General features: G+C 46.9%; 1 protein-coding gene across 2 annotated transcripts in view; it reads right to left on the bottom strand.

The window, feature by feature from the left end:
- zfhx4 (zinc finger homeobox 4) overlaps positions 1-13,408 on the bottom strand; it is a 73,662-nt gene that overhangs the window by 47,114 nt on the left and 13,140 nt on the right. The window contains exons 2-5 of one of the 2 annotated variants that reach the window (XM_086101564.1): positions 7,396-9,940; positions 7,033-7,245; positions 6,618-6,912; positions 4,126-4,667 (exon numbers count right to left, since the gene is read on the bottom strand). In XM_086101564.1, the coding sequence (XP_085957690.1) occupies positions 4,126-4,667; positions 6,618-6,912; positions 7,033-7,245; positions 7,396-9,894 (3,549 nt within the window). In that variant the 5' untranslated portion in view covers positions 9,895-9,940. The remainder of the gene's footprint in view (positions 1-4,125; positions 4,668-6,617; positions 6,913-7,032; positions 7,246-7,395; positions 9,941-13,408) is intronic. The other variant, XM_086101565.1, reaches the window with a different exon arrangement.

The raw sequence follows: 13,408 nt of genomic DNA, 5'->3' as shown, positions 1-13,408 counted from the left end.
GCAATCGGGAGCGTGAGCAAAGACTAGATTGCGCACACGGCACATGCGTAAATGCGCGCACGCTGCGGCTCTGCTAACCATCTGGTTGAAGCCGGGGGAAGGAGGATCCCTTATTAATATCGAGGAGGATTATTGAAGGATAAAGGCTGTCCACTCAAGCGCACAAAGCCACAGTGTACAGACACATGCGCACAAGCACCTGCATCCCTGCGCTTTAATTAGCCGTCACCCCCCCCCCCCCCCCCCACTTCACCCGAAGCTCTCATAAGGTATCCATTGTAATGGCGACAGGTGAAAGGCGAGGGGGATGAGAGGGTGAAAAAAAATTAGGGGACAGAAGGTGAGCCCGGTCGTCTGACGGGGGCCGCATCGTGACAGCACGCGGTCCTCAATCGGTGAGCCCCCCCCCCCTTTTTGAGAAGAATAAAAACTCTTGGAGTTAATGGGAGACAAGGAGGCGACGATCAAGCAGACAGCGGCTCAAGTGGGAAGACTTCATAATGGGGCCGGGGATGAACCAGAAACTTAACTGGAGATATGATACGCCGCCATGAATATATGCAACGCATACGCCTCGTATGCGAGGGACCGTGTCATAAACGGTGCCGTGCATTTGAAATAGAGCCGACTCTTTACCATTCTCGAGGACGAACACAATGGCTTTTGATGCAAATCGACAGAAGTCAAGCTCCTGTCGATTTGCCCATCACGCTGGCTGAAATGACAGTCCGATAATTTGGGCTGCATAAACAGAGAGATATTTGATTTTCAAATGAGAGTGGCAAGGCTTGACCCTCGCTAATAGCCAAGGCACGGCGGCGCTTGACTTCATACCACAAATCAAGCTATCTGCATTCTGAAGGGATGGGCCGAATACAATCAGCATGCAAGAAAGGCAAAAATGTTAATAAAATAAGAAGGCTCGACGCTCATGAAAACAAAGGGGAGACACTGAAGGTGTGTTTTCTCAATGCATGCTCATGTTCAATTGGGCAGCCGGGGGAATTACAGCTCATGGGAAGGCCGATCTGCACTTTCTCGAAGTACATGAAGACATCTATACACCGGTGGGTGCCCGAGCTCCGTGTCCTCTGCCCTCTTTTTCCACTCCGCCCATAAAAAACGTGGAGTTTTTTATGCGGCAGAGTTCAAAGAAGTACACAAGGGACAGATAGACGAGTGGGAAAATCATGAAAAGAAAAACAGAAATATGGAAATGCACGGTGGAGGCCGGATGTCCATTTCTGCTTGAATAATGACGGAAAACTGGACAGACAGACGCAGACGACGGAAGGGGCGAGGCTAATGGCGACTGAGGACAGTTGAAGATTTATTCAGACAGCCATCTGAGAAACAGGTGCTATGGCCTATGAGACTGCGTGTCTGTGTTTGCGTGTGTATATGTCTGACTATGTGTGTGTGTGTGTGTGTGTGTGGTCCCTGACCATGCAACATTGACCATGAACATTCTCCACTCCTAATGACCCAAGGGCACAGCCCTGATCACAACCTCAAAGCCCAGTGGACACATATACACACACACACACACACACACACACACTGGCTTCAAACTGACCCCCCTTGCTTAGCCGTGCTCCACTTGTGAATGGCACTGACAGATTTACTCCCGTCTCCTGTGCGTATTAAAGGCCACTGTTTGTTATTACAAATCATAAACGAAACCATACATCATCATATTCAATGCTAAGCTAAACACAAGCGCTGGCCAGCGACAGACATGCGATGCTATGACGGAGTTTAATGTCCAACTAACCACACAGGCTACTGGCACATGTCTTGCACTCAACAGCTGTGCTAATACTGTACTTGGGTAATAATAGATGCAATTTCGAAAAACGAATGTAACTTGCCCAGAAATGTAAAACATTTAATTAAATAAAATAAAAAATAAGCAATTGTTTGAACCAGGGAGAGGCCATCACAAATAAAACATATAATTTAATGGGATCAAAGTTTTGGACTCCTGTTGCCATGCCAGTATTGTGCTGACCAGAGTTGCCACCGTATGCATGTAGCTCAATTTGTCAACAATTTCTGTTTTATAACAGAGCATTACAATTCATTCCAAACAATCAGCAGAATTCTGATTCATTGTTACGGAAAATGTTCAATTATAAACAATATTTTAGCTGGTCTGAGGGAACAAGGAAAAGGTTGTAAATGAAGACAAAAACACTGAAACCGAGTTTGTATTTTGTGCAGAAGTGGGTATCCCACATGGCAAGAAGCATAAAATATAAAATTAACTCTTTTTTTCCCCCCACAACGCCAAAAAAAATTAAAAAACCCACTTCACGTTATTTTTGAAAACACTTGGTGCATAACTGGGATTTTTTATTTATTTTTTATCCTGACGTGATCGCACGATTCCGCGATATGGCTTCGGCTCACTCCAGGCAGCGGAGCAAAGTGGGGACAGCTCCGAGGAAGGCTCGGGTGTTGACAGTCAAAACTGTTCGAGAACTTTTATTTACCGGTACTTTGTGGATACTTCTTGACAAAGGAAGACACAAAATCCGGCTTTTGGGGCAGGGGGGGGGGGCAATTTTGGATGACCGTATGACACACAAGAGCATATTATACTCGAGAAAAGACGGTACAGTAATTTTCTCTCCTAAGCGCCAGCTAGGCTTTTTTTTTCTTTTCTTTTTCTTCAAACGAGGCCTGTGACTTTGGACACTTGCCGGTCCCGGGACACCCGTTTATTTCGTGTCTATGTGCTGCAAATGTCATTTGTCTCTCTCTGTTAAAAAGTCTGGAAAATAAGACACTTTCAAATTCCCCTTAGAAGTATTCCATCGCTGCTACAAAGCGGTCATAAAATCTCCTGAATATGCTTTTTGTTTTGTGTCTTCAAATGGTTTCTCGTGCCATAAAGATTTTCTGTGTTTCCAAAAAAACAGATGGTAAAGTAGTCAACACTCGGATCTTTTATGGGCCGGGCCGAGCTACCTCCGTTCCCATGTGCTTTTCACCTCTGCCAATACATGAAAGAGGAGGTGGGGTTTTTTTCTGGTCAAATAAAAGAAATGATTTTTTTTTTCCTCTACTCCAGTCCTACCACTCGCTGCCTTTTCTCCCACTTGCTTGGCTTTTGTAGCACATGTACCACATGTCCAAGGGTAAAATATTGGGACTTGTGCCAGAGGCATTAAAAGCCTCATCTGTGGAACACATTTGTTGAAGCCTGTAGGGGTCGATGGGTGGGTAGATGAGGTATTGCGGTGCTCAGGGTGCACAGAGCGGGCATTGGGCTGGCCCACATGCCATGCTGAAAAAGACACTGCCTGGCTTGAGTGGAATATCTTGAGGGAGGAAGAAAAAAAAAAAGGACTCAAATGCAAGTGCTTTTACAAAAAAAAAAAAAAATTGCCTTGCGTCAAATGTTTGCGATTGCCTGCTTTTCTGTTGTTTTTGTTTTTTAATCTTATTTTTCTTATTGGTGGCACTCAAAAACCATGGCTGACATGCTGGAGAGATGATGCCACACGTTGACACAAAAACGCATTTTGAGAGAGTGAAAGTAATATGCGCTGTCCAGTACACACACACACATATACACGCACACACACGCGCACATAATAAAACACAAATAGAATTAAGGGGGCTCTACCCCTTCCCCTCAAACTCCCTCTGAGAACCACCGCTGAAAATGCATGGGAAAACTCAATTACGTGTTTACGTGTTCATAAAATATGTATTTTAAATATATTTTCAACTTTTGAAAATGAAACACATTTTTGGGAGCTCCGACACAAAAGTACACTACAAAAAAAAAAGACTTAAATGATTAAATTATGTGAAAGGTCGAGCTGAAGAATTTGAAGCATGTTGGGTAATTAACAGCAAGAGTAACGCGAGCGGAATCAAAGCAGGAAATGTGCCCAGGAAACCGCTCCATATTCACACAGCGACCCTTTTTTTTTCGTCTTTGTCCTCCCATTCTAATGGGAATGTCATATCCTTGTGATGGGCTCAGTGAAGAAACAAACAAAGACAAAGAAAAACATGCAAAACCGACACGTGGTTCTATCGCGTCAACTCCCCCCTGTGGTGTATCGGAACTGGCCGGCTTTTTGTGAGATCAGACAAGAGCATTTTTACCTTGTAAAGTCGTATGGCAGCCTCATGCCTCTGATTGGTGGTGTGTAGCCTCAGTTTATCCACACTGTTGCTGTAGTAGTCACAAGCGTTGCACTTGAGGTGCACAGGGTTGCCAATGGCCACACACTTTAATCTCCACTGGTTGGCCTTGCCTCCTTCCTTGATGTGAGCCACCAACTGGTGCTTCTGCATGTGCTTGTCCGTCTTGCAGTGCAGCTGAAAGTTGGCCTTGAGCTGCGTGTTGTAGCTGCACAGCTTGCACTGGTAGACGTCGCCGACCACGCAGCGCCACTCCTCCTCCTGCAGCGAGCGCTCCGTGTTGACGTGGGCATTAAGCGCCTCCAGGCTGTCGGTGGAGTAGCAGTTACACACGGCGCACTGGTAGAGGCGCAGCGAGGGGTCACTAATAGGTGGCGACAGGGAGGAGAGGGAAGGGTCCACTGAGGACATGGCCCCCATTCCACCTGAGGACACCAGCGAGAGATCGTCAGCTATCAGCTGACCGCTGGCGAGACGCAATTCCGATGAGAGGTCACTGTTCACTACAAAGAAAGCGAACGGGGGAGGTGACGTTAGCATTAAGATCACGGCGCCACGGGGAGAACCGTGTATGACAGTAAAAATGTAATCGGGGGGCATGAACATTAATTTGGAGAAATCACAGAGAAAAGGACAGGGAGGGAGAATGGAGTCCTCCATGCAGGCCTCTTTTACACAAAAGGATTTCCTAAAATAAAGCCTCACAGACGACTAGGGCTCCTTACAAAGTCTCGTCTATTAAAAAAAAACCCTAATAGGATTGAATCAGGATCAATTACAATCATCCTTTTCAACTCGCTAACTCGCTCATCAGGTAGCTTTAATTACTCCTCTTAGCAGCAGTGGGACAACGCTTTTCAAGGGCGGGTTTTACCTCTCATACGCACTCACGCACACACACACACACACACACACACACACACACACACACACACACACACACACACACACACACACACACACACACACAAGGATGTGAAAAGAATCAACATTTTCTCTTTCTTTGCCCACCCAGACCTGGAAATGAAAGAAAATCTGCCAACCGTAGAAATCTAACAAACTATTTTGTTTCATCTCTTCATTGACCCTCTATTCATGCCATCAAAGCACAAAATGTCTGTTTTTACATCATTTAACACTTTGTTTGGAGCACAAAAATGACAAATTGAAATCTATTCATGAAATGCATTGTATTAATTATTGAGTGCATAGCGAAGGATATTCCCAATGAGCCTCTTCCGTATTTGAATATAAAACAATCACGCTCGCACCATCGAAACCCCTGTACAGCTGCACTCACGATAGGGAGCTGGGTGTTATCGGTGTAAATCACTGTGAGTACATCTGCTGGCTGGGCTGTGACCTCAACACTGGCAGAGGGAGTGTGTGTAACACTGCAGGGTCATTGTTAAAGCTCGCTCACTCCTACAGGAATCCACTTCCTGCTGCGTGCCTGTGTGTGTGTGTGTGTGTGTGCACGCGCATGTTCTTTCTGGGGTTTGGAAAGGTGGGGTAGCGTGTATGGTGGCAAGGATTAATCTGATTTAAGAAAATTACAAATGAAAGATTAAGAATTATTCTTATGGTCCATCTCATAATCATCTTTTTAATCAGCGTAGGGTCAAAGCAAGGAGACATTGACAGAGAGACAATATGAGAGAGGAGATAAGGGGAAGGAAAAAGAGTTGGAGCAAAGGGAGCAGTGAGGGAAAAAAAAGAATGGGAGTGCTAAGAGACGTTAAAAAGGATTGCAAGAAAAATGAAAAGGAACAAAATGGATGCACGGAAACAAGCAGATGATAACTGTGATTTTTAAAATCGATAGCTAACACTTCCTATGGTTCAATTCCAATTCAATTTTGATTCAAATTTAGGCGTGTTCTTTTTTTTTAATATAGTTATTTATTGTTGATTAATTTGACTGCATATCCATTATTTTATTTTCAATGATGATGTACAAATATCAGAGGTGGGAGGCTCAAGTCGACACAAGCCCACTTCCATCTTGCTTGGCAAAAATTCATGAGAGACTCAAGTTGACTTTGACTTGGCATTCAGGAGACTCGGCTTGACTTTGACTCAAACTCCATGACCTGACGAGTCATTCGGCTTTCATGCGAAACGTGGTTCTTATTATTATTTTTTTTTTATGTCATGGGTGCCGGCACCCTGGCACTGCCTCCTAAATTCCTCTGCAATAGACTCCCATTTATCAGCAGCCCTTGTGATGAGAGCTGTTATAGATAATATTTAAAAAATGTACTGATTGGCTTGGAGAAGTCCCATGGCCCTACTGCCTCAAAGTCGGGCATGTGATGTTGTTTTTGACTTTTCTTGTTCTACAAGGTGCTTTAAAAGTTTTCATTCAATTTTTTTTTTAAATCAATCACAGATTAGGTATGAATAAAGTAAAATTCAATCGCAGATTTTATTTGGATTCATGTGTCGCTTACCGAGACCGGATCCAAGAGCACTTGCTGTTGCAGCATCAAGCTGGAAGGGGTTGATCATCATCTGGGTGTCTGGGCCGCCGCCGCCGCCGGGGTTCTCCAGTTTAACACCCGCCAGGCCGATGTTTTGAGCCAGATAATACTGGTAAAGCTCAGCCTCAGCTGGCGCCAGCCCTAAATGAAGGCTGTGTTGGATCTGCTTCATGTTCTGCTGCAGCAGCATCATGTTGTGCATGTGTTTCTCACTCGTCATGTGAATTCGCAGGTTGCGGGCCACGTTTGTCTCATAGTCGCAAACCTGGACGAGGAAAGCGTGATCAGTAATCACATCATGCAATCACACATGAGAATTGAAACTATTTTAAACCACCAAACAGCAACACAGGGTGAAATACTCAGTCTCGTTTTTTTTGGTTACCTCACATCGCCAAGTCGGCTTCTGTTTGGGCTTGGATGGCGAGGGTGCCCCGCAGCCCGCACCGAGGCCAGCACTAGCAACTGGGTTGGTGTGGTTGTGGTTGTACTGTGCCTCACTTCCACCATTCTGGAGTGTTTGGACATTGTTCAGATGCTTGTCCGACTGCATATGGATGCTAAGGTTTCCTTTGGTGGTAGTTGAGTAGTTGCAGACCTAAAATGGAAGATTTGCCATGAGCGAGAACACAGGGTATGACAAGTGATGCAATTCACACGACGTGCAATTCATCAGAGTCGGCCCCTGCAATCATGTCCTTGTCAGATACACAAAAGACGGTGATGTACTTTGTAAAATTAGACAGACCTCGCAGCGGAAAGGCTTGTATCCACAGGTATAGCTTTCCCCTCTGGCTAAACGAGGGTGAGGCTGGCCCGTACGGCAGTAAGCGCATGATCCTCCAGATTCTGGATGTTTCTCCTTCATGTGAGCGTCCAGTGTTTGCTGGTACTTGTAATGCCAGTTACACTTGGGACACTTGAGCGTTTTGCACGAGTTCCGCGAATGCATCATAGTCATGTGGCCCCCAAGAGAACGTGAGGATCCCAAGACCGTGTCACACTTTGGGCACTCCACACCGCTTCCCGGTGACCCTTCACCTGGCCCTGGGGTACCAGGTGTACCCGGGGTGCCAGGGGTACTGGGATTTCCAGTGTGTGGATGGTTAGGTCCAGGACTCTCATCATCCCGACGCATCAATATCATGTCAAGGGGGTGGGAGGACGGCGATGACTCATCCCGCCCCATCAGAACTTCAGCGGCTGAGTCATTACTGCTTTCCCGCTCTCTGGCAGCAGCCAGGGCAATGGACAAACGAGTCTTTTCCATTTCCAGCTTCTCACATATAGCCAGGGAAGAAGAGGAGGCGGATGGCGGACCTTTGCTGTCACTGTTAAACATTAGCACACTGTTGGAAAGAGGGGAAATACTTTGGTTTAAGAGAGGGAAATCTTTGCTACTGGTGCCGTTGGTCCTCTGGTCTTTGAGAAATACACTCATTGCCTGCTCCTCTTCGTCCTCCGCCTCAATTTCTTCTCCGCCACCAATGGAGTAACCGTCCTCATCCTGCTCTGGACTTTGTTCTCCCACTGCACTGGGCTCCTGCTTAACAGGCAGGTAGTGGCTCAGGTCCGGCCCATTGGGTTGCAAAGTGCACGTGTCCCTAATGTGGCCCTTACGGTCAAGATCAGAGTTCCGGCCATCCAGGTTGACACCAGTGGCGGCGGCGGCAGCAGCAGCAGCAGCAGAACTTCCACTGGAGGTTCTATGGGCACCAGCCCCACCCCCGAGGTTTGGGTTGGTCTCAGCCTTTGGCATGGTTTGGGATCTGGGATTTTGGTCATTGGAGGAGCTGCTGGCACTGCCTTTCAGGAAAGCAAAGCCTGCCTGAAGGGACTCGGCACTCTCCCCACTACTGTGGAAAGTGTTCCACAAGCCACGGAGCCCAGTGTCTGGCCCTAGGAAGTTGGCAGGTGTGGGAAAGTGGGATAGCACAGATACAGGGGTTTTTTTTGGTTCCAGAAAGCTTATAAGAGGTTCTTTGTCCTTGCCGATGCCCTGTATGATAGCAGAAACACGCTTGTTGCTCAGTAGCTTCTGCTCCTGCTCATTCAGGGTCATTCGGTGGTCATGGACAGCATGTGTCACGAATGAGCGACTATAGCCAAATGAGAGCTTGCACAGGAAACACATGAGCACTGGCTTCCGCCGCCCGTCGGCCACACAGCCCTCAAATTTGGATAAGTCCACATTGTTGGGGACATCTTTGGATACACAGGAGTTTTTGGCTGCACCGTCCCCCGTCAAATAGTCTTTGTCATTCTTGTGGCGGAGGTCATAAACACGAAAACTGTGCAACACGGGACTAGTGCCTGCCCGCCCTCCATTTGAGGTACTTGATATGGAGGGGGGGTCGGCCACCAACGATTTACTTCCCAAGGATGATGCGATGTGGAAGGAGTTGATGATCTGGGGAAAGAAGGACATAGGTGCAGCAGGCTGCTCCAGCCGCTCCCGCCCTTGGCCCAGACCACTTTGGCCGGTGGTAGCCTGGGCATTGGGGAAAGTCTGGGAGGATAGCAGGCCCCTGAAATGGAGAGCCCCGGGGAGCCCTTCCTGGTTGCCACGCTGCTCTTTGGAGTCCTCCACGATGAAGGCAGAGCCATCCGGCTGGTAGATGATCTCACCGCACAGGTTCTCCACATCGCTCTCCTCTTCCAGCTCGCTGTTTATTTCCCCTCCACCGGCCGCACACCCCACACGCTCGCCGTCGTCTTCACTCTCCTCTCCTGCCATACCCTCGAGCTCATCAACATCTTCGTGGCCTCCGGTGGTCGGCAGTCGGCCGTTGGGGCAGTGGTGCTCCATATATTTTTGTAAACTGGAGAAGGAGCCGGAACATTCGTTGCAGGGGATCTCCTTTGCCGGCGCCACAGGCGATGTGGCAGGGGCAGAACAGTCCGAACCCAAAGCTGCTCCTCCTCCTCCTCCTGGTAAAGTCCCAGTAACACTCCCTTTGTTACCGGTTGTAAAGCTTTCTCTCCGACTCTGTTCTGTAATAGAGTCAATGGTTGCACTGACAGAGGTGAGGGTTGCCGTGGATCTCAGTGGATTGACAGTCGACTCTCCAAGGCCATTCTCCACCTCTCTGGCTACAGGCGACATTTGGCTGCTACCGGCATTGTTGCTGTTGGCGACGCCAGTCTCCATGGCCAGAGCCGAGTTGTCCTCAGCAACACCGAGCCTTTGGCCACCATGTTCCTGCTGCCGTGACGAGACCATAGGGGGAGAGTCACAAGTTGCCATGGCGTCCACTACATGGGGATCTCATCTCATCCAGCCTAGCAGGGACCTAAGTTGGAGAGAAAAGAAGAGAGGCAAACATAGATGTAAGTGACAAATCATGAGAAAGTTTTCAACCGTGGTGCCATGGCTCACGAGTATGCCGTGAATGATCCGGTTTGGCTTGATTGGGCCGAAAAGTGTTTGAATAAATTGCAAATAGATCTTTTTTTCATCTATCTATGCCAGCAACATATATTGACAGGCAGGAAAAACTAAATCATCTTCCGTTATCGCAGAAGGCGCATGTAAGTGGTGAGCCCAACTGTTGCGCCATTTGTACACCAGAAGAAATCGTGCCTTCCTGCTAATATATCAGCTTTGTGTTCAATTCAATAAGACCGTATTTCACTCGAAGTCTATTTGTGAGTGAACGTGGACAAGATCCTCATTGTTTCAGTATTCATGCTCGTTGTTGTGCCGTGAGATTTTTCGGAGGTGAAAAAGGCGCCTTGGTTCAAGAAATGTTGGGAAACTGCTCAAAACCCTCGAGCTTCTTTGTGTCCTTGTGTTTGTAGAAGTGGAGTGTTAATTGAAATGGCACACGTGACCAGCGATGCAAATAGTAATCACATACCCGGGAGTCATTCAATCCTGCAATGACAAAGATATGCAAAACAAATCAGAAAGACCAATTGCTGTCTTGATCAGTCAAAAGCTCCCAATGAGAAGCCGCAGCGCGTTGTTTTACTGGCTACAGTACCGGCTTCTCTCAGGTAGCTTCCGGGTGACTGAGCCGACATTAAAAGGAAAGCTTTAAAGGCCTATGTTGACCTTCATTCACTCCTATCCACCTGCTGCTTCATTCTGACTCGCTTTTGCCACTCTCTCCCTGCCGCACAACAAAGCTACAAAGCAATTAGAGGATTAATCCTTACCAATCCAAGGCCAAACAAAACCAGTGGGAGGGACAGTGAAAGCGTGAGGAATGAAATCAAACGTGTGTGTGTGTGTGTGTGTGCGTGCGTGTGTGTGTGTGTGCGTTTGAGGGGGAGTGCACGTGTATGTGCACGCGCTATAATCAGGTATAATCTGACATATCCAAGAGATGATTCCATGGGGACTAGTGATAGATTAAAAGAGAAATTGTGTTTTCATTCGCTGTTACTCACTCGCTTTATACAGTACGTAAGATTAAAGGGGGAAAGGGGCAAAATGAATCATTTGAGGATGAATCATGGTAGGTGTTTTTCTGCTGTCTTTTGAGTCACGGTGAAAGTTTGAGCCGACTGAATATAAAAATGTACTCATTATATTTTATTTACAACTTCAAATTGGGATTCGGATTGACGCGAAACAACACTTTGTCGCACTGATTCCCACAGGGCTGAAAAAGAAAAAGCTTACACACATCTACTTATGAAGACACTATTGTAATTGTGAGAAATTATTCATAATGTCCTTTACCTTCTAAGGGAGCCACAAGTTAAAACAGGCCATAAATATGCGTTACGTCAAAGGAATGCACGACGTTATCACACCATGTAACACGTTGTTTTGTTTCAGCGGTTGGTGTGGCACTCGCAGCAGCTCGAGAGGACACTGGCTTCGACAACTGCACTTGCATCAAATCAAGAAATGTTTGTGCGGCAATGAGAAATACGTACAATAAAAGGAATGACGAGTTTCTACCTTGAGGATATAAATTCTACATTTTAAATTGCTGTGGTGAAACGTTTCCTCTCTTTGCGAGCTTTGTGCAAACCGCGCCTGTTGGAAGCAGTCGGTCTGACAGCAAAACACGCACATCGGTATTTACTACTCTGTCATTTCAACCGCTTAAGTTGTAGCTCAGACAAAAGACGCGGCTCTCACTTTTAAATGTGGACTTACGTACAGTACGTCTTAGGGATGAGGGAATGCCTTTTTGATCATTTGGCAGCCATTGCAAACAGCTGTTGATAGGCGTGCTCCCCAAGCCACAATGACAAAGCATCTGCCTGCCTTGTATTGCAGTAGTTGACTCGATAAATACATGCGGTAAACTGCATGTGTATATACGGTACAAGTAAGAACTAAGCTAAAACACACACACACACAACGGTAAAAAGTCAAAGAAACAACCAGCCTCCCCCTTTTTTTTTTAAATTAAGCATGCCCCCGTGCACTCATGTGCACACATATGCAGTGAAGTACAGTCAGGTAATTAAAGTGGCAGATCAGATCCGGTGTGAGGCAAATAATAGGCCAGGAATTTCAGCCTTGGACACTCAACGTTCTAATGGGAGTGAGGGGCTCAGAGACTTCTCTTTGGTGGGATTGTTTTTCCTCTCTCCCCCCCTCATGGCTAAAGCGCTTTCCATCCATCTGCCTTTCAGTACTTCGCTGAGATGGAGACACCCGGTCCCAAGCAGGTTGTTTTTATTATTCTTATTATTATTATCCCCCATTATACCCAGCTTCTCTCTTCTCTCACTTTTGTGCTTTTATGGCAAGAGAAGTCACAATTTTCCCCATGCTTTTATATGACAGTAGTTATCGGCGCGTACTCCAAACAAACAAACGTGGCAAACGGGTTGCATAAAAGTTGGCAAATCTGGTTTGTGTTTGTTGAGAGGCCTGTCATCAATCACATCGTGTAAGCAGAGCACAAGAGTGAAATTCAGACTTGACAAAGTGAGCTGCTGAATGCCACAGTCCCCGCCTCCGACTTTTGTCCTCCGGTCGCACTGTCATGCGTAAGTCAGGCTCGGCCTCTTGCATGCAAAACCTGAAATGACACTGCCGCCACACTGTCACCTCTTGGTCGGTGGGAATCTGTTTTCGGTCCAAATTGTCCATTTGCTACCGGAACCGCCGCTGTGAACACTTAAGGCATCCATCCACAGGTGATACCCTGCAAAGTTGCTATTTGCCCTTCAATGATGCATCTTCCCACCATTTTGTCTTACTAGTTCATTTGAATCCTAATGCTGAGAAGTCAAAGCAGTGGCCGCACATGTAAGTTTACAAGCTTTTGCAGTTGAGAGGCGTTTAAAAAAAAATTAGGGGAGCGCTACACTGGCAGGCCACTGTCACCTTTCTGCTGTGCTTTTCCACTGCACAGTACGGGCTCGACTCAGCTCAGATTGCCCACGTTAAAATACTGCACCGCAAAGCTGAGAAAACCAGACTGCATTGAACGCATTAGCTAGAACAAGAACACGACAACAATCGCGGAAAACCAGGGGATTGCATTCGTTGTAGTTTATTCAGCATGCCGAGCACGGCATTGAGACATTCATAGGAGCAGAGACAGAAGACGGGTAGAAACCAGAAAACTGAACTCAAACACTGCCGAGTCCATCAGAGGTCAACCAAACAGCAGCTGGCAGCGCTGTACATCTGCGTCCGCCATTGGAAACGTGTCAAGAGGGGAAAAGGGCCATAAATGAAATCTTTTTGAGTGTGATAGGGGGGAAAAGAAGGTGGAGTGGTCAGATGGACTCCTCAGTTTCCCCCTGGAGCGGGTATGCAGCACCCATCACTCAGCTTGATG

This window comes from Hippocampus guttulatus, chromosome 21 (genome assembly GCF_054856545.1).
Source record: "Hippocampus guttulatus isolate MCC_2025c chromosome 21, RoL_Hgut_1.0, whole genome shotgun sequence".
NCBI classification, from domain to species: domain Eukaryota; kingdom Metazoa; phylum Chordata; class Actinopteri; order Syngnathiformes; family Syngnathidae; genus Hippocampus; species Hippocampus guttulatus.
This window is presented reverse-complemented; position numbering and strand designations above follow the sequence as displayed.